Here is a 24,548-nt window from a genome sequence, read left to right as displayed (position 1 = left end):
AATTCTTGTGCCTTGCCAGGTGCTCAAATCTTCACGCTTCTGCTCTCCACCCTTCACAGCAGAGTTCCTGTGGCAGGGTGGGGCAATGTTGAAGATGTAAGTTGGTCTCAGTGTGTCCCGGTTCTAAATGGGAGTGACAGATAGCGTTTTCCACAATGAGAAAGAAATGGAAGGGGCTCTCCAAAGGATACTCAGGTACGAACGGGCCTGTCTTCCTAAAACAACATAAGCTCTGTGGCCAGTGAACTGTGTTGGGGTCCGCTGATTTTCTGGACTCAGCTCCCATTTACACATTGGTACATTCAGTTCACCTGAGGCCTTCCACGGTAGAACTGTCAGCAAATACTAGGCATTTTGAATGTCATCTTCTGGAGCTGATGTTTGGATCCTCAGAAAGACATAAGCTATATTTAAATCTACCCTAGTAGACAGTTTCAAAATTAAGAATTATTGGCTGACTCTGGTCAGCACGCCTCACATGACAAGGACACTGACTGTCACTTAAGGACAGAGCCTGCCCCTCATAGTGACTCATTGTGAATTCTCAGCCCCCTGGGTGGCGAGGCAGATTTTGACATTGCTCACTTTCAGACATAAAGAAATCCCACCCGATGGGTTAGTAGCCTGTGCCCAAAGTGCAGAGATACTAAGTGGCAGAGGAGGACTGAAGCCATGTGCAGTCACGTCAAGGCTCCTCCTCTGCCCAGAGCATTCTGCACCTTCTCTCTGGATTTCCTTCATGTGTGGCACACACATCATCACTTAATTTGCTTCCTTATCTTAAATCTGCAGTCTGTGTTTTCAGCACCCTCTAGCCTCATTACTCCTTTGTCTGCTCTGACAGTTCAGTTCTCCATAGACAGGAGAATCACTATGAGTCCAAGCTGCATGGCAGGACCCTGTACCAAATAAATAAAGATTTTTAAAAAGCAACATAGAGGCACTTCTTGAGGGTACAGTCACACAGAGCCTGATCCACATGGCATGCACGGTACCTGCCCAGAGCATCCGATACAAGCCTGGATCTGTCTGGGCTCAGGAAGGGAAGCCATGGCTGCTTTGCCCTCTGGAAACTCACCACTGAGAATCACACAGATGGGACAGGGTAGCTTGAAGTTACTGCTTCAGAGGAACACCTCAGGGGCCAAGGGTGAATGTAGGATGCCCTCCTGGGGAGGCCGAAGTTGATAAAGCATGGGAGGAGACAGGGCCAGGCCAGTGTGTCCAGAGGCCGCAAGAGTATGTGATAATACGGTCCAATTTGAAAACTCAAGGGAAGTTTCCTGCCTTGCATTTATTTCTCTGTAGGCACAAAAGTTCTGGGGAGACAAAGAAGGGATCCAGAGAGAGAGCATGCTTAAAACAGGCCCTGCCACTGTCCCTACAGATGTACCTTTTAGTCACTTTGTTCTGCTGACACTGACTAGGAACACAGATGAGATCCGCCGCCAAAGACCAGGCCTCAGCCTTCAGACCCTCCAACCAAAAGCCAGGATGCAAGGCCGCCTCACTGAAGTTGAGGGAACAGAGACACAAAAACATCATTATGGTGGAAATTCCACAGGAAACTTCTCTGTCACTGTGAAACTGAAACTCCTTAACCCCCAACCCCCTTTCCTTCATTGGAACAATTGCTTTTATAATCATTTTGCTTTTGTTTTTGTGTCTTTCTGTCAGTTTACTTTTCTCTCAGCACTACAAAAGATAATTGTTCTCACTCCTGAGCCAGGCATCAAACCACACAGCAGGACCTGCCTCAAGGGTCTATTCTTCTCACAGATAACAATAAGCACCCACATCTCATTTCAACCCTTGTTTTTCAAGAAGTGATCTGAGGGGCTGAGCACCTTGCTGGCCTGCCAGAGATCAGTCCCTTCGGCCTGGATTGTCTTAACAAAAGCAATAATAAAAGGGCTAGGGAGATAGCTTGGCGAACCAAGCACCTGCCCAACAAGTGCACGGACCCAGTTTGATCCCTGGTACCACACGTTGGGTGGGACCCAGAACCCAGAGGGCATGGTGCCAGCCACCGAAACTGGGCATGGTAGTGTATGCCTGCAATCCCAGCACTGGGGAGGCTGAGCCAGGAGGATCACAAGGAGTTCTACCTGCTTAGCAAGACCCTGTACCAAATAAATAAAGATTAAAAAGGAAAAAAAAAAAAAAAGCAACCTAAAGCCCTATCCTGAGGGTACAGTCACATAGGGCCTGATCCACATGACACTCAAGGGACCTGCCCAGAGCATCCGATAAAAGACAGGCTCTGTCTGGGCTCAGGAATGGAAGCCATGGCTCCTTTGTCCTCTTGAAATTCACCACTGAGAGTCACACAGGTGTTCCAGGGTAGCCTGAAGTCACTGCTTCAGAGGAACACCCCAGGGGCCAAAGGTGAATGTAGGAAGCCAAAGTTGGTGAGGTGAGGAAAGAGGCAGGATGAGGCCAGTGGGTCCAGGCAGAGGGGACAGCCTAAAAAGGGGTTCTGAGGGCATCCCAAGAGCCTGCGAGTCTCACAAAGGCCTACCACCCTTCGCTGAGGCCGCTGAGTGAAGAAGAGGTCCTTCCACATTCAAGGCCAGTCTAGCAAGAATGGGCTTCCATCATGAAGGCATTTCCAATGGGTCATTCTCCAGACTAAGATGGCAGGTGTGTCTACCCTCATCCCTTTGCCTGTGAGCAGCCTGCCTGCAAGCTGGGTGGGTAGACCAGGAAGCTAAGTGAATCATGGAGCTAGGCCTCTCACTGGTTCAGCACCCTATTGAGGTCCTCATCTTACACTTGCAATTTCATACCCCTTTTTTCCCTTCAAATTTTCATAAAGTTCATGCCCCACCAAATCAGGACCCACCCATTGTCAGAACTGAGGACTTGCAGTTTCACACCATTACAACTGTGGTGTTGTCTCTGTTGGGCTGGGACTGGGCTACACGGGGTGGGAACTCCTCTTTTGAATTCAGCAAAACAGGATGGGAGGGAGGTTCTCTTACGGTCTGAGGCCAGCTTATAGCAAGAGAAACCAGAGGACTAGTGGGGTCATCCTTCCATACCCTAGAAGATTTGATTCTCAGTTGTCCTGCTCTGCTATCTCTCCAAGCCACTAAAGCGCTAAAGGTCACTTTCAGTTTCCATCTCACACTTGGGAACTCTTGATTTTACACAGTTCATTGTCTGCAGCTCAGTTTCCCTTCATGAAGAGCATATTGTATGCACTAGTCTACCACGATAACTTGTTTCTCATTCATTTATCAATTGCTAACCAGACCTTTTACCAAAAGTCCCATTCATCTTTCATCTCTCTCTTTAACTTGACCTTTCCACCTCAGAGTTAAAGATGTAGGACGTATGGGTATAAGAGGCAGGGGTTTGGGGTCTCAGAAAAGGGGCTTTGCACTTCAGACGGTGGCCTGTTGGAATCTTCCAGCCCAGTGTCTCAGGGCTGGGATTCGTCCAGAACTTTCTAGGGCAAGGGATGGGAACAGCTACTCCTGTGATTGTGGGCACTGATGCTGAGCCCTGTCTCATGCTCAGTGGCTAACTGCCAAGTAAATGAATCACAACACAGTGCTACCCAGCACTGAGTGCAGAAACTGAGCCAGCCAATGCAATGATAATCACCACAGCAGACAATTACCACGCTCACTGCTGTGGAAAATGAAGCATTTCCCCCCAAATGCATTTTGATACGACTGTCCCTCATGCATGCAAATGATGGCCAGCCACTAAGGATGCAAAAGAGATACCGTTTAGTGCCAAAAAGGAAATTCATTACCTTATCATTATATATCTACTGTAAGCTATGCTCATGTAGCCCCGATAGCATTGTTTCCTTTTCAATACTTTACCCAGATTACTTGCAATAAACTATCATACAATGAAAAGTGCTTTTCTGCTGCCACCTCCATCCCCAACAAAAGTTCCTGTTAAGCAGATGCCAGGCCCAGTGTGCTGTTCTATACAAGGAGGAAGTGCTGTGTTCTAGCTCAGGGTTGGTGCTTCTTGGTCCTAGAGGATTGCGAGAACTCCCTGAGCGCATTTCCATACCCAGCAGACCTGGGGACCATGGGCCCAGGACACTCTGGGAGGTTTCTGTAGCCCTTCGTTGTTCATGGGCCTAGGTGCGTTTCATTGCAGCAGGATCCAGCATGAGCTACTGGCCAGAGGGATGAATGCTGGTGGACGCAGGCCAGACCTTACAGTCAGATGGCGTGGGTTCAGCTCACAGGGCTCTGGTCCCATTTCTCAGATGAGAGAATCTAGTATCAGGCCAGCCAGATCTGGGGATGGAAGTACATCACTTGCCCCATGGGCCCTCCAGGCACTTGTGGCCTTCTCCGAGGAGGGGGTGCCAAAGCACACTGTATCTCCCTGAACATACACTGTCCCGACAGGAGAGTCCTCACCACCCACATCCCCAGACCCAGGGCTGCCTTTCTACTCCTTGAGAACCCAAACACTCCTCTGCTTGTTTCCTAGGGCTGGAGAGTGATTTCCTCGCCGTGCTGACTGATTACCCCTCTCCTGACATCAGCCCCCCAATATTTCGCCGAGGGGAGAAATTACGTGTGATTTCTGAGTGAGTTAACATTTGAAACTTCTATGACCCTCAGGACAGGATGAAGTCACTTTAGGTATCATTTGGGTTTAATCATTACATTTTTAACCATAGTCGCCCACCCAATGGACCCTAGTCCTACTGCAAGGTGAGAAATTCCTATCACCCTGTAACCTCCACCCCTTTTACTGCCCATGATACAAAACCTTCAAAGCCTCCCCATGGCCTGCTGGATAAAATTAAACTCTTTAACTTGACCTTCAAGACCCTGCATGATGAAGATTTTGCTTGTTCTATTGGCCTGCCTCCTCTACCCCCACACACAGTGTGATGTATAGACAAGTGCAAGAAAGAGGACCCAGGGTCTGAAAAGACTTCTGATACTAAGCAAATAATACTGCCTGCCATTCCTCCTGCCTCTTCAGTTGATTCTAAACAGTCTGTGGAACAAAACAGGAGCCCTAAGCCCCTTTCATGCTGGTCCTCCTTAATAGGGAGATATAAAACTATCCAGGGTATAAGTCAACACAATAGACAATTTTAAGAAGCTTGCAAGAATGAAGCAACCATTTAAAACATTAGCTTCTGAATTCTGAAAACAGCTACTGCCAGCACATGGGTACCTTGCCATGGGGAGGTGGGGAGACAGATCTCTATGCTTTAAAATGAAATGTTCATACTGGACTATTTTGGAATATTTTGCTGAGTTCACACACCTATAATATTCAAATAACAGAACTTAACAAAAAAGGGTATACAGATGAATGTCCATTTTGTATCTATGTATTCAAAATGGTTAGGATAGATATATAGTTGCATTCACTTAATGAATAGAGGGATTTGTTGTAATAATGTTTGTAAATAGAATATCATGTCTGCATCTTGTACAACAAATAACCACTAGGAAGGCAGTATGCAATGTGTTAATTATTGAAACTGTCCTACCAATTTGATTTGAAACTGTCTCATTGCTATTTATTTCTCAATAAAATTATGGAAAAAATAAATACTAAAAAATAAAAATTATCTTGATTACAAAAATAAATAAATAAATAAATAAATAAATAAATAAATAAAATGCTCAGACATTGAGGTCAATGTGGCCGATAGCAGATCATGGCCAATAGCGTGGGCCACACCTGCTAGCGCTGCCCTTTGTCCTGTGCTTGCCGCTCACCTCTCCTGGCCCTGTCTGTTCTGCCCTGACAGTGAAGGCGGCTGGTGGAAAGCCATTTCTCTCACCACAGGCAGAGAGAGTTACATCCCTGCAATCTGCGTGGCCAGAGTGTACCATGGGTGAGTGCATCTCTCAGATAGCCTGGCTAAGTCACGACATCCACGCTGAGAACTCATGCAGGCAGAGAGATTCCTGCTTGCGCAATGGGAAGGAAGGCCCTGGGTAGAGGGGGGACTCGCTCTTCTGCTCAGCCCATGGAGAATGGTGGGATGTGCATGAACCCCATCTACTCTTTGAGTGGGCTTCCTCGTGAGTGCCATGAGGGAAGTCCCCATGCTCCTGGGGCTCAATGCTTAACTGCCCTTGGGGAATGAGGGCCTAAAGGCGTCTACTGGGCTTCCAACCCCGCCTCTCTCCTCGCTGGGCTCATGTGACAGTGAATAAGCTACCCATGCATCCTCAGTTGTCTTCTCTCAGTTGCCCAGTGGAGAGCACAGCACAGAATGACAGGGAGGGTGAGCAAGGTGTGAACATACAACCAAGTCATGGGGCTACAAGCACAGGACAGAGTGACCGCCCTGTGGACACTTCAGGGGGTACCCTGAAAACAGCAGCCATGTTCTCATCAGATCCAAATGCAGAAGCACACAGACTGCTCATCCCAAAAGGCTTTTGTCTCCAACTGGATCTACAGAAGAGGTGGGACCAGAACAGCATCTGAGGCACCAGGCTTGGTCAGGGTGAAAAGGAAGGGGAAGGGAACTCCCCAGAATAAGTGTGAATAACTTCTTCGCACTCAAAGGACCTGGCTCACCATGTGGTCATGTGGTGAAGCTGAGGTAACCCCCGAGGGTCTGAAAGACTGGGATGCAGTGCTGGGACTTATCTTAATCATGGGCATCAGAAGCCATTTCTGTGGCTTGGATGAAGAGAGTGACCTTGAGGGGACTAGGTGCTGCAGTCTGAAGGCGCACATCACCCTGCTGTGGTGGGGGCTTCCCTTGGGCCTGCCCATGCCTTTGGAAAACATGCTAACATCTTGCTGAAGCTGCCGGGGGCTGGAGAGCCATGGGAACCCATAGAAGTAGCACTACTATAAGCTGGTATGACAACCAACCCAGCAGCTGCAATAACATGCTCTAAAGTCCGGAAGAGGAAGAAAGGCAATGAGGCACCATGATTGTGCGACCCTGGAGCTCTGCTCTCTCACTTTGCTGACATGGCTGCAGTTACTGTAACCCTCAGAACCCCTGTCTGTGAAGGAGAGATAACTGTACCCATTTCAGGGAGCTTACACAGGAATTCTAATCCAACTGCTTGAGGTACGAGCTACTATACCAATGGAATCATTGGTGGCTATTACTTTTGTACTATCTTCATGTCTGTAAGTAGGATCTTATGGAAGGACTGGAGTGCACAAATGTTTGTCACAAACTCTAAAAGAATTACTATTCCATGCATTGTACAACACTAAGAGACTAGCTGATACATGTGGCCAAGCACAGCAGAGTCATGACCTGCACAGTGAAAGTGACTGCGGTCATGAGAACACAGTAAACAAGCAGCACCTGGTGCTGGGCCTCTGGGTCTTCTCACACCTGTGGATTTGGGGGCAGTCACCAACCTCCACCTGCTACGTGCCCTGGCCAATGCCAAAGGCTCCAGTTGGGCACGGTATTAATATTCACTACAGTGTACGCAGTTTGAAACTGGATGAAAAGCCAGGATCCAGTCACTGAAGTTCAGAACCTGCTCAAAAGTGACTTGTGATTGCCTCTGAGTAGATGCCAGCCACTCGCTAACACGACATTTCCTGCCAAGCCCAGATCTGGCAGGCCCTGATCTGAAAAACGAGTGGGGGCTCTTTCTCTTGGAACAGAGATCCCTTTGAGTCCAGCCCAGCTCCCTAAGAGCAGGCAGAAGTGCTGGTTCCCCTTTGCAATAAATCTGCCAACAAAAAAAATGGGGCTGCAGTGTTGCAACTGCTTTTTCTTCCTCTTAAGCGAAAAAAGCAAGAAGCACAAACGCATGTATGGCACAATGGCAAATGTATTCAAATGTGTCAGACGACATAGAAGGAGAGTAGAGCGGGGCTTGTCCCAGGAGGGCAATCATCAGCTACCTTTCTCTCCTTGTGTTCACTGAATCACTCAGAAACATCTACGAAGCACAGCACCCTGGCTACCACAGCAGAACCCCACAAGACAGAGGTTAGTGAGGGTACTGGAGCAGGGGTACTGGCAGTTCACATTAGACAGACTGCCACATGGGTACACAACAGCACTTTGTGATCACATATATCATTGAACAGGACAGAGATACTTTCCATTTGGCATCTGAGAAACAATCCAGGAAAGAGGGCGTATAGATCTCGTGTCATTACTCCTCAGCCCCTGGCACCTAACAGATGCTTGGGAAAGTTTATTTGAAAGATGGAAAACAGGAATGAAGGAATGAATGAACATTGCTCATTAGCAGCTCACAGTCACTGGCCTTGAAGCTCGTAGTCACTGCCACACCAACAGGGCCTGGGTCTCTGTGGGCGGGACCCACAGGCTGCTCATGCTATCTTTCTCCTGCCCAGCTGGCTGTTTGAAGGACTAGGCAGAGACAAGGCTGAGGAGCTGCTGCAGCTGCCAGACACCAAGGTGGGCTCCTTCATGATCCGGGAGAGTGAGACCAAGAAGGGTGAGTGACTCTCCATGCCAGGTACAGCGGGCTCCATCTCGGCTAACTCCCAACATGGCTCTCTTCCTGCTCCTGCCTTGTGCACACAAATGGGTCCATGTGGTCAGCTCCCTGTGGCCATGCTTGCCTGGGATCCCAATGCGACAGTGAGGGACCTGGAACAGGGAGCAGGGTTGGCTGGGAGTGGCCCCCAGCCCTAGCCTTGACTGTGGGTAGGCCCTGTTGGCTCCTGTTGGAGAATTTCCTCCAAGTGAGAACAAAACTGACAGCCAGGGTGTGGGACACTGGGATAGGGCCTGTGCTGTCCTCTGAGATCTGTAGCTTCTCTGGCCCGTTTTCTCACCTGGAAAGGAAGGCCCTCTCTTCTAAGACTGTGGTGACATTCAAAGGCGCTCCTTGTGGCGTGACGGCCTCAATATCAGTACCCCCTTCCTCCCTGTGGAAGGAGACAGCCTGCAGCCTAACGGGAGACCAAGCTGAGGTGTTATCACACACTTGCTGTAGTCCTCGTTCTCACAGCCTCCTGCCTCACTGGAAACAGAAATAGTTGGGCCTTCTCACAATTCAAAGCAAGAGCCCGGAGTCTGGTTTCAGCCATGAATCACTAAGCCACTACCTCATCAATGGCCTGGGCTTGAGAGTGGGGAGGTCCTTCGTGCCATGCCTAGGACATGGAGAGTATGCGGTCACAAAAGCAAAGCACTTCAAGCTAGGACCCTCCCTACGAGGTGCTCACAGCAACCACTGCTTCAGTATAGGGCACATTTCTGAGTTTCCAACATGTTCCTTGTTACCTAGCTGTCACAAAAAGAGAAAGCAGAATACTTAGGAGCCTTCTTTAGGCGCCCACTAAGAACCAGGGCCACTTGGCACTGGAGCGCTCACCACAGTGAGCCCAGCCTGGCTGCAGGGAAGCAGGGGCTTACATGTGATTTTTGAGAGCCCCAGAGCAACTTTCTATGAAAGACCAAAATATGTGGAGGGAGGATAAGCTCAAAGCAGAGGGCAGGGGCCGGGGAGATAGCTCAGTAGAATAAGTGCTTGCCTGGCAAGTGCAAGGGCCTGAGTTCAATCCACGGTTCTGCAAAAAAAAAAAAAAAAAAAAAAAAAGCAGAGGGCAAAGGCTAGGTGTGTGTACCCCAGAGCTAGACTCTGGTTGGGCGCCCAGGGGTGAAGGAGCCATTGGGAGAGTGCAGCTCATCTAAAGAGAACAGTGTCCTAAGGCAGAGCCGCAGCAGGGCAAGCAGGGGGGTGCAGGCCTCGCTCCCCGGTTGTGCAAAGCTCTGAACCTTTTCCACTCACTGTGCCTCACCACCCAGTGAACTCCACTTCCATGGAAGTGATGCGAAGCTGCTCAGTGGTGGGTGCAGAGGGCAGACCTGGAGTGCGGCAGGTCACCCTCAAGATGGCATGGAGGAAGGGGCACCCACCCACACCACAGCCCCTGAGCTGTGTGCTCAGGCCGGCTCTGAGCCCCCACCTCTCCATCTACAGCTAGCTGGGTGCCATCCTCCCAGGTCCTCTTGGAGAATCAATGGGGAGGCTGTTTGGAAGGAGCTCAGCCCTACCCAGCACTGACAGTGCACACTAGTAGATGCCAGCTTCTCCCTGTGCACACCTCCTGAGCTGTTTTCACCCCTGGAACCTCATCCTCTGTGTATGTGGGGTGTGTGTGTGTGTGTGTGTGTGTGTGTGTGTGTGTGTTAGTGGTGGAAGACCTTAAAACATGCTTGGATCTAAATTTCTTTCCTTTTGAGGAGTTCCAGGCTAGAGGAGGTGACAGCGCTGCCAGGGCCCCCTCTTGACCATATGGTCAGCCCTCGGGTGACACTGAAGGACAAACAGCACTTTTCACGAGTTTCCTAGGGATGTCCCGACCCATGTCCAGGCTGCCACTAGCTCCACATTTCCGAGACAAGCAAACTTAAGTCAGAGGAAAGAGCCTGAGCAGAGACACAACTGTGAAATCTCCCACTGGACAAACATGCAGGGGGCAGCACTTGGAGGAGGTAAACCCCATAGCATACAGCCCCAAGAAGGACCCAAGAGCCAGAGCCTGGTCTACGGGTCCTGCCTGAACGGTGTGCATGTCCTGCGGCCCCAGGAGTCTGGGGATGTAGAATCCTCCATCCCCACATTCACCTCCAAAGCCAGAGGAGGAGGCCCATGTACCTGGAGCCCTGGACTGGCCGTGTCACTCCAGGGTATACCAAGGGGACGAGCGACATCCAAGCAGAGCAAGTTCATGCATGGGAGCAGCTGCTGCTCACACCCCGCGGGGCCACGTCCTGGTATTCCTGCACGCCCCAGCGCAGATGGGCTGGTCCCGGCTGCCCTCGGGTGGGGACCTCAGAAGCCATTGATCGGCCCCCTCTCCCCTCCATGCAGGTTTCTACTCACTGTCGGTGAGGCACAGGCAGGTGAAGCACTACCGCATCTTCCGCCTGCCCAACAACTGGTACTACATCTCGCCCAGGCTCACCTTCCAGTGCCTGGAGGACCTGGTCAACCACTACTCCGGTAAGGGGCACTCAGTCAGGGCTGCAGGGCCCCTGCGTATGGGGCCACCCACCTGGCCTGTGTCACTAGGAAGGGCCTGCGGTGCTTTGCGTCCGTCTAACTTCAGAGGGTAAACCCAGGCTGAGGCAGACTGCCTGTGAGTGCCGCATTAGGAACAAATAGTACCTCACTTCAAATGTACCCCGCTCTCTGCAAATCCGACAGACCAGGACACCCCTCCATTTAGAACCACGGATAGTTCACGCCCTGAAAGCGGGCCCTGGGGCGTGGGCCTCTGGGGCTTGGTTCTGAAATGCCACTCATTTCTCCTTTCTTGCTTGTTCAAGTCTTCTTCAGCCCTCGAGGTCACTTAGGAGCCCACCGCTGCGATGCAGCCCAGGAACAGGAGTTAGCTGTCTCTTGTCTGTGGCCCAGTGCACACCAGCCCTCTCCCTCACACACTGGCCGGGCAACTGTTAGCCTATCCGAGCGCTTACTTCCCAACAAGTTCCTACAGATGAGGGAGCCTCCGTTAGTCATTGTGCCTCCTTCCCACACCCAACAGGGAGGCCCAGCCTCCCCAGCTGCCCAGGAGGGCACGTCCTCCATGCTGGCAGATGTAGAGTTTCCTGGAGTAATGGAGGAGAGACACTGTGGGAGCCCTAAGCGTTGAAATTCTGCCCCATGGACAAGGGAGCAACTGGAAGTTGCCAACTGCACTTCTACGCCCTGGCTCTGGCACCTCTGGGCCTACCCCCTGCTCAGGGGGGCTGGGCCACTCTGGGCTGGACATTTGCCCTTCTGAGCCTCACTTTCTTTGGTGCAGTTGCTCCCCACCTGCCAGGGATGGTCAGGGAGATGACAAGCAGAGGGCTGGCCCAACCTGGAGAGCTTCCTGGTGCTTCCCACCCTCAAGGTCCTGCTTCCTGACCTCAAGCGCTGCCTGTCCCTGCCCGCTGGGCAGCGAGGCCCCATCCCCCAGGCTGCCTGGTCCCCCTGGTGAGGTGAAGCAGCTGCTCTCGTCCTCTCAGCAGCTTCTCCCATCAGGTCAGTCCGGGATGCCTGGCCTCGCACCCATGGCACCTGGCTGGGATTCTTTAGGGGTCTTGCATTGGAGATACAAAGGGCTTTTCAATGACAAAGGAGCCCACACAGCCTGCTGTGACACCCTGACCCTTGAGAAGCAGCGGGTGACAAAGGGGCATGGCAGAAGGAGTAGTAGTCCAGGCTGGGATTTAGACTGTGAGAACTTGGGTGCGTCCTCCCCTCTCAGAAGCCCCAGCCCCTGAGCAGTGCGCTGCATGAGAGGAAAACATCACTCCTACCCCACGTCCAGAGAGCCTAGCACGTGACAGATATGCGATGAACAGTAACAAATACAACTTCTGTGATACCTGAAAACCTAACTGCTAACTAAAAATGAAAGAGGAAGGGAATCCTGGAAGCAGCGCCTTGTGCTGGGTCTAAGAAAGGGTTGTTTGTGGTACTTGGCTCTTAATAACAATCATTGAAGAGTATGTAGCCCAGAAGTTTTGCATAGACAACAGGAAACACACACTGCAGTCAGCCAGCAGACCGCTACAAGCTGGGGCCAGGAGACTGTAAGGCCACAGATACCCTTGTGGGCTGCAGGGCACTGTGAGGATCTGACCCCAGTGCAGAGCCAGTGGCGTTCAGAGAGATGCTCTTGGCATTGGCCTCTCTCTGCAGATAACCAGAAAGTGTCCTTTCCCCATACCCACAACCAGGGAGCTACCCTGTCAGGCCTCAGGCCAGCGGTCCACACTGCAGAAGGCACTGTCAGGTCACTGATCGCTGTTTGCTTTTCTCCCAAAAGAGGTGGCTGATGGCCTGTGCTGTGTGCTGACCACACCCTGCCTGGCCCAGAGCACGGCCTCCCCTGTGGCAAGGGCGCCCAGCTCGCCTGTCACCTTGCGCCAGAAGACATTCGATTGGAAGAGGGCATCTAGGTGAGTGTGTGTGTCTTCCTAGGACATGCAGGCAGGAGCAGCCTGCCACAGGGAGGCCAGGGCCTGGGAAGGTAGGCCCTGCTTAGTCCTGCTTTGTTCTGTTTATTTCACTGTCAGCTGTTAGACTCTCAGGAATACACCTATAGTAAGTGATAGGTTAATTTTCTTATTAATTGAACAGGGATCCAGACATCCCATTGGAAAGTTCTAGGAAAATCAGATATTAGAATTGCCTGCAAGATGAATAAAATTGTTCTCTCTTGTAAATATCATAAGGAAATATTCATTAAGATTTATAGTTAGAAGTTTTAGCCATCTGAGAAAAAAAGATTAAGTGATTTGTCTAAGATCATGCAGCCCACAGATATAAAGACCCGGAATTAGAACAACAATCTAGAGGAAGATTAACCAGGATATTTGGTTGTTTTTTCTCCTCCTCCCCCTCTTCCTCCTCCTCTTCCTCCCCCTCTTCCTCCTCCACCTTCTCCTTCTCCTCTTCCTCCCCGTCTTCCTCCTTCTCCTCCTCCTCCTTCTTCTCCTTCTCCTTCTCCTTGTCTCCTCCTTTTCCTCCTCCTTTCCTTCCTTCTTCTCCTCCTCCTTCTCCTCAACCTCCTCCTCCTTCTCCTCATCCTCATTTTCCTCCTTCTCCTCATCCTCCTTTTCTTCTTCCTCTTCCTCCTGCTTCTCCTCCTCCTTTCCTTCCTCCTCCTCTTTCTCTTCTTCCTCCTTCGCCTCCTTCTCTTCTCCTTTTCTTCTTCCTCCTCCTCCTGCTTCTCCTCCTTTTCCTCTTCCTCCTTTTCCTGCATCTCCTCCTCCTTTCCTTCCTCCTCCTCATCCTCCTCCTTCTCCTCCTCCTCCTTCTCCTGCTCCCTCTTTTCCCTTTCCTCATTTCTTCCCCCATCCCACCCATCTGTATTTTTCTTTTTCCCTGACTTTGCCTCTTGCTCTTCTGACTCACAGACTCCGGGAGACCCCCCAGGGAGCAGGGAACCCACTTGGAGTGGATGAGTCCCTTTTCAGCTATGGCCTTCGGGAAAGCATTGCATCCTACCTGTCCCTGACCGGGGATGATGCCAGCCCCTTGGACCGGAAGAAGAAGAGCATGTCCCTGATGTACAGTGGGAGCAAGCGCAAGAGCTCGCTCTTCTCAGCACCGCAATATTTTGAGGATTAGCCGAGGTCACAGGACAGAGATTCCAGCTGTCCCCTAAGATCCTGCAAAAAGCAGGGTTCTCTGACCCCTGGGCACTCATGCCTTCCAGAAGCTACGAGAAGCTATGTGGAGATTCAGCTCACATCTTCTCCAGCCACATCATAGCTAAAGAAGCCTGCTTGGCATCATATCGGTACTGCAACATCTGGACAGGCTAAAAGGTGACACCGCAGGCCACCACCTCAGAGCCCAGCGTGTGAGCGTGGATGCACTGTGTGTGCAGGGCCAAGGACATGCCTGAAGGAAGGCACTTCTCTGCCCCTTCGTCTAGATACCCTGCCCAAGTCCTCGGGGAGGATTTTTCTCTGGATAATGCTGGTCTCAAGACCCACCAGAGCCAGAGGCCCGGAAGAACAGGATCAGCATGGGCAGATCCTGCATGCACAGAGCTTCTTGCACTGGCCTGTGAAGACCTTTGGGACACAGTGCACCGCCCCTCTTTTCAAGGGACCCCCAAACACTACACACTAGCTCAAAGGTCTTAGTAGCTGTGCACAGGAGGGACCTTTGATACTCTCATGTGCCAGTGCCATGGGGCAGCAGCTGCCAGCCTCCCTGGCTCCTACCAGGGCTGGGCCTCAGGAGAGAGGGAGGGATGCTGCTAGCTGGGAAGAGGTAGGGGGCTGGGGGTGTACAGCTTCCAGCGTGGCCCTAGTCATGGCCACAGTGCAGGAAGTGCACCTCGGCTGCTGGCGGGCTCGGCTATCTGAAGGCACCTGTTACCTGATTCCTTTTTCATCTTTTAGAGAGATGCTTTGTGATGCTTTGTAAGAATAAGACCAGAAAAGAAAAAGAAATGAAAACAAAACCCAGCCCTCAACAGAGATTACAGAATGGAGACAGGGAGAAAATATACAAATAGATGCTACAAAAGTGAGCTTGAAGAGTGAAATCCCCCACAGCATAAGGAGGAGTGGGAGGCAGGAGAGGCGACCTGGGTCTGTAAGGAGTATAGGATCAAATAGGCAAGAGTGATGAAACTGGGGAAGCAAATTAGTCCTAAAGACTTAATTCAGCCCATACTTTATTTTAGGAAGAGGCTGACACACATGTGAATAAAAATGCTGCATTCCAGGAAAGAGGGGGAAGCCTTCAGGGCTGAATTTGCTGTGTCTGTGTAGTTGTAAGAGCTCAGGGGGAAACACAGGACAGGCATGGGTCCACGCTGGGAAGGGAGTGGTTCCAGACAGACCATGACTCATTCTTCCCTGCTTCAGAGGGGCTCTGGGGTGCAGAGGCGCAGGCAAGTGTGATGTCACATCTGCCCACCACACGCATTCCCTGGCCCTGAGCTCACACAGCTACGGTACGTCCATATATATCCACGTGGTTTCCTGTACCATCAGACTCCAGGCTGTTTACACAAGAGCCACATTAGATTCCTCAGTAAGCCTTAGACTGTTTCAGAAGGACCAGCCAGAGTGTGAGGAAGGACCACAGCAGGAGACAGTGGCTTCCCACTGGGCTCCGAGATGGCCAGCACCTTCCCCGCTGCTCTCTGTGTGACCACTGGGACTCGAACCTTTAAAGAGTGCTGGGGGTGGGGGTGTAAGTAAGTGGGAAGCATTATACTTCTTAGCTCAATCATGTATTTATTCCTGATTAATGTAAACCTAATAAATATTTAACCCTTGGAAGGGGGGAGCCTCTCGATTGAGGCAGGTGGAAAATTCTTCCTGAAGCCTTGTAGGTTTGGGATTTTCAAGGGAGTAAGCAAAGGAGGGGACACCAGTAAAGCTGACAAGACAAACCACACAGTTGGTGGCTTGTGCTTCCCCTGGCATGGTCCACTGAGTCCCAAGCAAGTGTGTCTTGTGCATTACAACCTAGAAGCAGAGTGGGGGTCCAAGAGACCAAACTCTCAGCCTTCATTACGGAAACGCTACAGCTGCACATTTCTTGTGATACCTGCTGCACACTGCAGGCATGAGCTGCCTGTACATGTAAGAATTTCTTCTAACAGAGTTTCTTAGATACATTTAGGCTACAGGTGCTCTAGGTACTAGGCTAGAGCACTAGAAATCAGGTGGGGCCTCTGAGATTGTGGAGCTTGATGCCACATATAAATGGGATACTTTGCAAGCCTTGGGAGTGACAAGTGTAGAAATGAGCAGGTGTCCTGTGGCACCAGACAGGTGGGGGTCTCTGGATAGATGTTTGGGAAAGGCCTGAAGAAGGAACAGCATGCAGTCTGAGGAGATCTAGGAGGGCAGCAGTGACGGGGGGACATAGGCCAATTCCTGCAGGTGCTGAGGGCTAGACAGGACAGGATGGCATGAACTTCTAGGATGACAGGATGCCCTCAGGAGGGAGGCCAGGTGGGACACACAGCACCCTGGAGGGGAGCAGGCGCAGGAACTATGTAGGAAACACAGGAAGTCATGAGAAGATCTGAGATGGGTGGTAACACCTCATTCGGGAGTTGGAAAGGGCACTTGGTACTGGGTAGAGGATGCATTTTTAAAATTCAGGCACTGTAGGGGGCGGGGATATAGCTCAGCAGCACAAACGGCTGCCTGGTAAGCACAAGGTCCTGAGTTCAATCCCTAGTACCACACACACACACACACACACACACACACACACACATTCAGGCACTGCATTACCTACATGCCATACATCAAACATGAAAGGATACATGGGGAGTTTAAAAATGAAGGTGTGGAAAAATTTTCTTGGACACAACAAACCAAAGGGAAGCTTGCACTGCATACTGAGGCAAGATGTAATTTAAGGTGAAAATGAATTCTCGAAGGACAACGGAAAATGCTACATTGAGCAATCGGTTGAGAAGGCAGGTTGCTTGAGGCCTGCGTTAAAGAAACCAGACAGTTCAGAGTATGTGGTGGAACTATTATAGGAATAAATGGGTAAATGGCTAACTTCCTGTGGACATCCGAATCCGCAACTCCCAGGAAGTGCTAGGCAAGGAGAGACAAGCGAACAGAGAGGCTCGTAAACTGGGGCAACATTGCCTAGTTTTTCTGCCAGTAAATGAGACCCCACGAGGTTGCAGAGGAAGCCACGATAATGTCAAGGGAGCAGCCTCCCACTCACGCCCTGTAACCAAAGGCGGCAAAGTGGGAAACTTTGAGAGACAGTGGATAAAAATTCAATGAATCTAGATTGCTTGACAAAATTCTTCCAGTTAAGAAAACAACAGAGGAATAATAAAATACTTAGAAGCACATGAGATATCTTTACTTTCAAAAGTTTTGAAGCTGATGAACTAGAATTTTATTGCCTGAAATGCAGCGTGTTAATCAGAAAGCACGAGACCCTTTAACAGGGTCAGCTTCTTCTTCTTCTCAGTGTATTTAGTGCGGGGTCTACAGGATCTCACTGCATAGACTGGACTTAGTGGTCATCTTGTTTTCAGCTTCCCAAGTGCTGGGATTACAGACGTGTGCCACCATGCCCATTCTCAGGTGCCACCTCCGTGCACCCCGGGAGTGGGGCCATCTCGGCACGCCAGGGATGGAACCCTGGTCCCTGTGTCTGCCTAAGCAGGCACTTTAATCCACTGAGCTATCTGGCCGGCCAAAGGTCAGCTTCTAATTTAAGAATTAAGAACATCATATAAGTGGGGAGACAGGAGAAACATGATGGTGGTAATAGTTTAGAGTTTTTAATACATATCATTGAGAAGATCTGAAAAATCAAATATTGCCTAAGTAGTAAGACTACTGTGATAGGTAGAGGCAGTAGCAGTATGGTGACAGCAGAGAGGAGAGCAAAGGTGAACAGAGGAGAGCTCTGCGTGCACAGAGGGCTGCAGGAGGTGCGAGCCCTCTGTGCCGGCTCTCAGACAGGAGGCGTGGCCTTCTTCCCTGACTAACTCTTCCCTGCAGCCCAGGCTCAGCTCTGTAGATGAGGCCAATGGCCTAAGTGGTGTCCAGTTAAGGCCTCGGAGAAACTAGGGCCCTGGCTGATAAGGGGGCACCTGGACTGCTCCCTTCGGGAAGCGCTATGAGAACGAGAGTGGAAGGAAGAAAGAAGCTTTCCACTGTTGAAGCTGCTTGGTGTTGGCTCCCCTGGTTGCAGCAGCTGGGCGTCTTGCTCCAGTGGGTACAGAAATAAGCCTGCCAGCATGTACAAGCAATGAGCTAAGTTCACAGAGAACTCAGGGAAACAATTGGCACAGCAGTGGGAGCATCCTCAGAACTGGCTCAATGAGCTCCCAGGTGAACTTACTCCCAAGCACCAGTATTTACAAACCAGAATACTTGGCAGAAAATCACACATTGCACAATGTCACTAAACCACAGCACATGGGGGGTCCTGAGTCACAACCAGGACATAAAACTTTCCTGGGAAAACATCCCACACCCCATGAACAAACCTCCCTGGAAGTCATGTTATGCTCATGGTTTTGCTGTTAACCTCTTTCATGGAGGCAAAACTGCATGTCAGAAAAGCATACATTTTTTTGTCCTCTAAAAGTAATAAATTCCACAAAACAATGCTCAAAATTCCCACAAGGAATATTAAAACAAAATAGACCTCAATAACCCTATTGTAAAAGGCATTTGGGAGCATCAAAGCCCACAGCCAGCTAGGCTGACTTTGAATAAACCCAGCCCAAAGGAGATGCTAGCGCTGGGCGCCTCGCAGCCAATGCAGCCACAGTGCGTCAGCATGGGGCACCTTCTCTCCCACCCTCTCCCCAGCACTGGACGGAGCTCAGCCTGGCAGCTCTTCTGTCCTGAGGAAGAAGGGCTAACATAATTAGACTCACGTAAGGGTCAGACACTCAGCCATGGCAGAACTGGAATCAGCTATGTTAGAAAAATAACAAATGCTTTTAGGCCAAAGTCCTAAAAGCTTCTACACAGAAGTCTTCTCTTTGAGGCGGGATTCCTGTTGTGTTGAGAGCCAGGGAAAGCCCTGGAGGCCTAGTTTTAGTTGAGTCCTGAAAGATGGAGTGACCTTAGAACTGGAGAAGGGATGGCATTTCCTAGGCCTGGTGGTAGCCAGGGTCTCACTGGGGGTCCCCGGAAGCTGCCCGTAGGAGCAGTGGCAGGAAAGTTCACTTGAGGCCTGCTAAGGTGACGAGGTCACCAGGGGGAGTGTGGATTGAGGTCATGTTGTAGGGACAGTGTGGTCCCTGATTGTACCCCAGGAATCACACTACAGTGTATATGCCCTCCTCTGTCTTCCCTTGAGACTGGTCAGGGGCTCACCACCCCAAATCCTAGATTATGTGTTGCCAGCTAGTCACCTTGCCTTTTCCCGCCACCTGGCCCCAGGGCGGTGAAATAGTCCAGGACTTGTTTCCTGGCAAAAGCAGGAAGGATGTGGGTTGCTTGAGCTCCTAGAATGTGCAGGCTGCTGCACAAACCTGAAGCCACCACAGCTTCACCAAACCTCAGGAGACAGAATTAATCGTTCTGATGTTAGGGCGCAGAATGCAGAGGGAAGAAGGATTTGGTCAGAGGCTAGGATCCTCAGGCAGGGCTCGCTGGTCCTAACTTCACATTCATTCTTCTTCAAGGTAAGACCTGGGGAGAAGCTCAAATTCCTAAATTCTCTGAAGATGATTCAGAGAACGGGAAATAAACAGGATTTAGCCTTGGGGTTGTTATTCTTTGTTCTCTGAAAGCTCACTTAACCTCTCTGAGCCTCAACAATCTTGTCACTAGATTGAAGACGCCCTGCCAGTCACTACGAGTGCTCTAAGACACTGACAGTGCTTCGTGGCCCCGAATGTGTTAAATGAGCGAGGCTGTTGACTATCTCCAGAGGTATTGCGCTTCACTGATGCTTGACCAGTTCTAACCCCAGGACTTCCAGACACTGAAGCTTTTCTCAACAAAAAATTACCAACTTGCATTCACTTCCCAAACATCTGTCTGGAAAGAATATATTTAAGCACTGCTAATACATTGAAGCATTTTAGTTCTCTCAATTCCAAATAATTTCACATGTACCCCAAGGGCTTCTGGGAGCAGTTGTAAAATCTGCATCCAAGTCAGTAAAACAGACGGAGGGTTTATTTTTAAATACACTGCCATTTGTTAAAACAGATTCGTTTCTGAAATACCCCAGACGCCTAAATCCTCAAAAAGAAAATCTGCCTTCCAAGCCCCCTGGAGGGTTCGTAGGCATCTTCTAGGTCCTAGTGAGCAGCTGACTGGTGATCAGACAGGGAGGAAATCTTCCAGGATCAACTTCGGGCAGGAAGTTGGGCTTGAAATACCAGGCACTAAGAGATGTTTGTGCTCAGATCTCCTGCTATTCGCACGGACCAGCTTGAAGCCAGAAGAAGTGAATCAAAGGACAAGAAAGGTGTGACTTACAAGGAGGGTCTGCTTGCGCCTGAGGGTCCCTGAGTCTCTAGAACACCGCTGGGACCGCTGCCCACTGTCTGCTCGCTTGCTCAGCCTGCTCACTGGGGAGCCTCCCCTGCTTCCTGGAAGGCAGGCCGGGTGGGTGCCTGGGGCCCCGTGGAGAGCAAGGCACACTGGTCCCTGCTGTCTGGGACTGGTCCTTTGAGGGAGGCCAACTTGACACTAAGAGCAGTTAGTTATTGATGGGCACTGTGGTGACTGCCAAACAGGAGAGGCTTGGGCAGCGCAAGTCCAGCTTCAGGTTGAAAAATCTAGAAGGCTTTCCTAAATGGCAGGTAGGCAGGCAAAGAGAAAGACAGGAGAAAGGTTTGCCAAGGAAACTGCCTGGATGAGGGAGAGCACAGAGTGAGTCCAGGGCTTCTGGAGCTGAAGGACGCAGAGTGGCGGACAGCTCAGCTTTCTGTTGGGAGCAGCAACAAAGCCAGTCTAGCATCAGTTATTGCTCGACAGTGACTCATTGCCTTCCCTCCTCCCCTCCTAATCAAGGGTCTGGATCCCAGGGAAGCCAGGCAGGCTGTGGTGTGGTGGCATAACCTGAGTTGCTAGCAGGTCACTGATGCCCACAGAGCTGGTCTCTAGGGCTCCCTATGTCTCCTTATCCTGGAATACTGCAGTCACTCCTTGGCTTTCTTTGACTCCACCTGTGTCCCTCTGAAAATCATTCTCCACCCAGCTCTCAGGGACGTCTTTCTAAAGAGCAGCTAAGCAACTTTCTCACTGCTGCCAAAGCCTTCGCTGACACAGCCGAGTTCACAGCAGCACTATGCAGAGTAGTAGGGGCGGGGTGACCCAGGGGTCCATCTGCACATGCCTAAGGGATAAACCAGCAGGGTCTCCTCACAGCCGAGCAGACCTCAGCATTCAAATACAAGGGGATTCTGGAGCGCGCTGCCTTCCATAAGAACCTTGAGGATATTGTGCTAAGGGAAATGGTCTCAACGCAAAGGTGCAAGTCTTTTACAATTCCACAAACACGAAGTACCTAGAATAGCCACATTCAGAGAGACAGAAAGTAGTACTGACCTTTCCAGGGGCTAAGGGGCAAAGGAGAACGAGAGGTGATGTTTAATAGCTAGAGTTTCTACTAAGGAAAATGGGACAATGACCAGTGCTCTGGAGATGGGTGGTGGTGATAGGCAGATCCGGTGGAATCACATGCTACCATGCAGAAGATGCTCACAAACGAGTATTGGTACGTCTGCTCCAGGGACCCAGTCACACACTGAGAGACAGGCGGCTTGCTTCCAACTACTGGTTACTGGGTGATAAACGACAAGTGAATAATGACCCTACAACCATGAATGGACACAATTTGCTTATCTTTAGTGGGAGCATTTTATATCATTTTTTTTAAGAATGGCCTAAAACGAAACAAGCAAGCAAAACCTTTTGATGATTTATCATGCGTCGGATGAAACCCAAGCTACTGGAGCGCCTCTCTGCCACACCACTGCCCACCAAGCCTCAGCCTCCCTCCCTGTCCCTGCTGCCCACACTCTGCCTACAGCCGAGGCCCACAAAGCCTGCAGCACTGAGCTCAGGAGGTCCTTACCAGGGCGCCTTCCCTAGCACTTCCTCCTTCCCCTGACAGCTTCTCTCGGAGCTGCCCTCGGAAGCTCTTTCAAACAGCTTTTGCTTTAGTGTTTGTGTTCCTGCTCAAGTAAGCAAGCCTCCTGTGAATGGGGAATGCTTTATTTACTATGGAAGTTCCAGCATCCAGTAAGTATCCCTGACACATCCGAAGCTCAGTGAAATGCAAGGCTAGCCAAGGACAGAAGGCGAGACTTTAGGGCTTGCGCTCAGCCAACCAAGCTACTTCCTTGATCACAATTGCTGGCGTCATCAACCCTGTGGCATCACCACTACCAGCTCCACCACCTCCATCACCCCTTCATCACCCAGCAGGCCCTTCTAGCCATTGGGTAGAATCCGGACTCATACGAGTTCTTCTCTTGGCTCCCACTCACTGACATGAACGCCAAACTTTAGTGGGCTCTCCTAGGAGACAGGCACACTTTGCCATCCAGCGTTTCTAGAATTTTGAACGTGAGTACAGAGCAGAGGTGCCCTTCAGGGCCCTGCTACCACAAGTACCTGGAAAAACCCTCACAGTAGACGCCACACTTGCCACAGGGATAAGCGAACTGGTGTCCAAAGGCAGGGAGAGTGCCAGAGACCAGAATGACGGCAGGACACCTACTCACCATCAGCAGGGCCCTCTGGAAGAGCTGGGGGCCAGGGGCCCTGGCCATAAGAAGGTGCATGCTGGCCACATCTGCACCGCCGCGATCTGCTGCCAGCGAAACACGTCCAGGGTCCCCACCAAATGCTCCAACGTGGGTCTGCACCCAGGTCAGAGCTGCCACCTGGTCCAGCAGCCCCCAGTTGCCAGTCATCTCGCTGGACCCTGGAGAAAAGAAAAAAGTGATTGCCCCTTTTGATTTTGCAGCTTGGAATTTAACAATCGTGGTGTTGCCTTTGCCAGGCACGGGGCTCCTCCACGATCTGGGTGCTTGTTCCCTTGGTAAGAACAGTGGGCTCCTCATACACTGAGGGAAACCAGGAAAACCAGGGCTGTCCAGTCAGACACAACCTGGCTCATGCTTTGACTCTAGCCTTTGCTAGCCATGCTAGAGACCTCAAACCAGCCAGCCTCTCTGCGCTGCAGCCCTCCCATCAGTGATGAGTGAGGGCCTTTCCTGGGCTGCTGCTCAGGTCAGAAGCAGTAGGTGCTGAGTGCCACCACCCGCCTGACCCATCGGGAGAGGAAGACATGGCCCTGCCCACTCTCGGACTATTGCAGGTAGCTCTTTCCAGCACCAGCCAGGCCAGGATGGGCTCTGATCCCAGTCGTTCCCACTACCTCATCCTCAGGCCTTGGAAATGCGTATGTTATTTTCCTTTTATAATAGAATTAATCACTATCTGTTGAAGATCCTGTATTTTTTATAATAAAATAATTCAGACAGAATGTACTTATTCACATATAGAATGCTAATTTTTCATAATTAGAATGTAATTATTACATATCTCAAACATATACTAATAAGGTGTGCTCTGATAAAATGTAAAAGATATAAAAGCCCTTGAGAAATCTACCCCAGACCCTGGCCACTGCTCTTCTACCTTCTGTCTCTAAGAATCGGACCATTTACTCCTTTTGAAAGCTGAATAATATCTCTTATGCATCTAACACATTTTGTTTATCCAACCACACCTTCAAGAGCAGGTGGCTTGGTTGCAACTGCTGGCTACTGGATGATAAATGATGCAGTGAAAAAGGATTCTACGATCGTGAGTGAACACAATTTACTTATCTTTAGTGGGAGCATTTTATCTTACTTTTTAAAGAATGGCAAAAATGTTACTCAGAATACGTCATAAAGAAAAAAAGACTGAGTCTTAGCCCAGGTCCGGTGAGTGTACGGAGAGCTTCCTGCTACCCTGCGCCGGCAGGACCAGTCCCAGCCCCGGCGCAGCGTGGGCCGGACCCTCTCCCAGCCCCTTGGGCCGCCCCCCACCGCTCCGCAGTGCCTCCCCCACCTCGCCCGCCGAGTAGGATTTTCTGTCGACTTCCAGGAGCCCCCAGACCCAGTCCTAGCCCAGGTCCGGTGAGTGAGCGGAGAGCTTCCTGCTACCCTGCACCTGTGGGACCAGTCCCAGCCCAGGCGCAGCATGGGCCAGACCCTCTCCCAGCCCCTTGGGCCGCCCCCCACCACTCCACAGTGCCTCCCCCACCCCGCCCGCCGAGTAGGAATTTTTGCCCGTCCCGGAGCCCCCAGACCCAGTCCTAGCCCAGGACCCGTGAGTGTGTGGGAGAGCTTCCTCTTCCCGCTACTTCACCTTGCCCCTTCCAGGCACAGCTCAGGCCTGGCATACACGCCTGAGGTGTAATGCTGCAACTGCAATCCCTGCAGAGAGTGTAGAGGATAGATCCAACCAGCTAGTCCAGGAGCAGAACATCTCACCACAGGGGCATAACAGGTTCACCCTTAAGGGCAGCAGTGGGAAGGAGCTGAGCACAGCAGCCAGACCCAAGCCAGACGCAGCTGGATAAGTCCAAACTTTGTAGAGCTGCACCTGAACTTCAGTACGTGCAAAG

General features: G+C 50.8%; 2 protein-coding genes across 3 annotated transcripts in view; one reads left to right on the top strand and one right to left on the bottom strand.

Annotated features, from left to right (window-relative positions):
• The window catches only part of Sla (Src like adaptor), a 33,583-nt gene extending 17,817 nt beyond the window's left edge, over window positions 1–15,766 (top strand). For both annotated transcript variants that reach the window (XM_023702600.1, XM_004642486.3), the window contains 6 exons: window positions 4,471–4,570; window positions 5,759–5,845; window positions 8,311–8,414; window positions 10,803–10,934; window positions 12,751–12,883; window positions 13,844–15,766. In XM_023702600.1, coding sequence (XP_023558368.1) covers window positions 4,471–4,570; window positions 5,759–5,845; window positions 8,311–8,414; window positions 10,803–10,934; window positions 12,751–12,883; window positions 13,844–14,057 — 770 coding nt within the window. In that variant the 3' untranslated portion in view covers window positions 14,058–15,766. The remainder of the gene's footprint in view (window positions 1–4,470; window positions 4,571–5,758; window positions 5,846–8,310; window positions 8,415–10,802; window positions 10,935–12,750; window positions 12,884–13,843) is intronic.
• Tg (thyroglobulin) overlaps window positions 1–24,548 on the bottom strand; it is a 230,967-nt gene that overhangs the window by 66,468 nt on the left and 139,951 nt on the right. Inside the window, exon 41 of the mRNA XM_004642487.2 lies at window positions 22,651–22,853. Within this exon, the coding sequence (XP_004642544.1) occupies window positions 22,651–22,853 (203 nt within the window). The remainder of the gene's footprint in view (window positions 1–22,650; window positions 22,854–24,548) is intronic.

Source organism: Octodon degus, unplaced genomic scaffold, assembly GCF_000260255.1.
Source record: "Octodon degus isolate 3935 unplaced genomic scaffold, OctDeg1.0 scaffold00154, whole genome shotgun sequence".
Classification (NCBI taxonomy): Eukaryota; Metazoa; Chordata; class Mammalia; order Rodentia; family Octodontidae; genus Octodon; species Octodon degus.
Note: the sequence above shows the minus strand (reverse complement) of the source record. Positions and strands in the feature narration are given on the sequence as shown.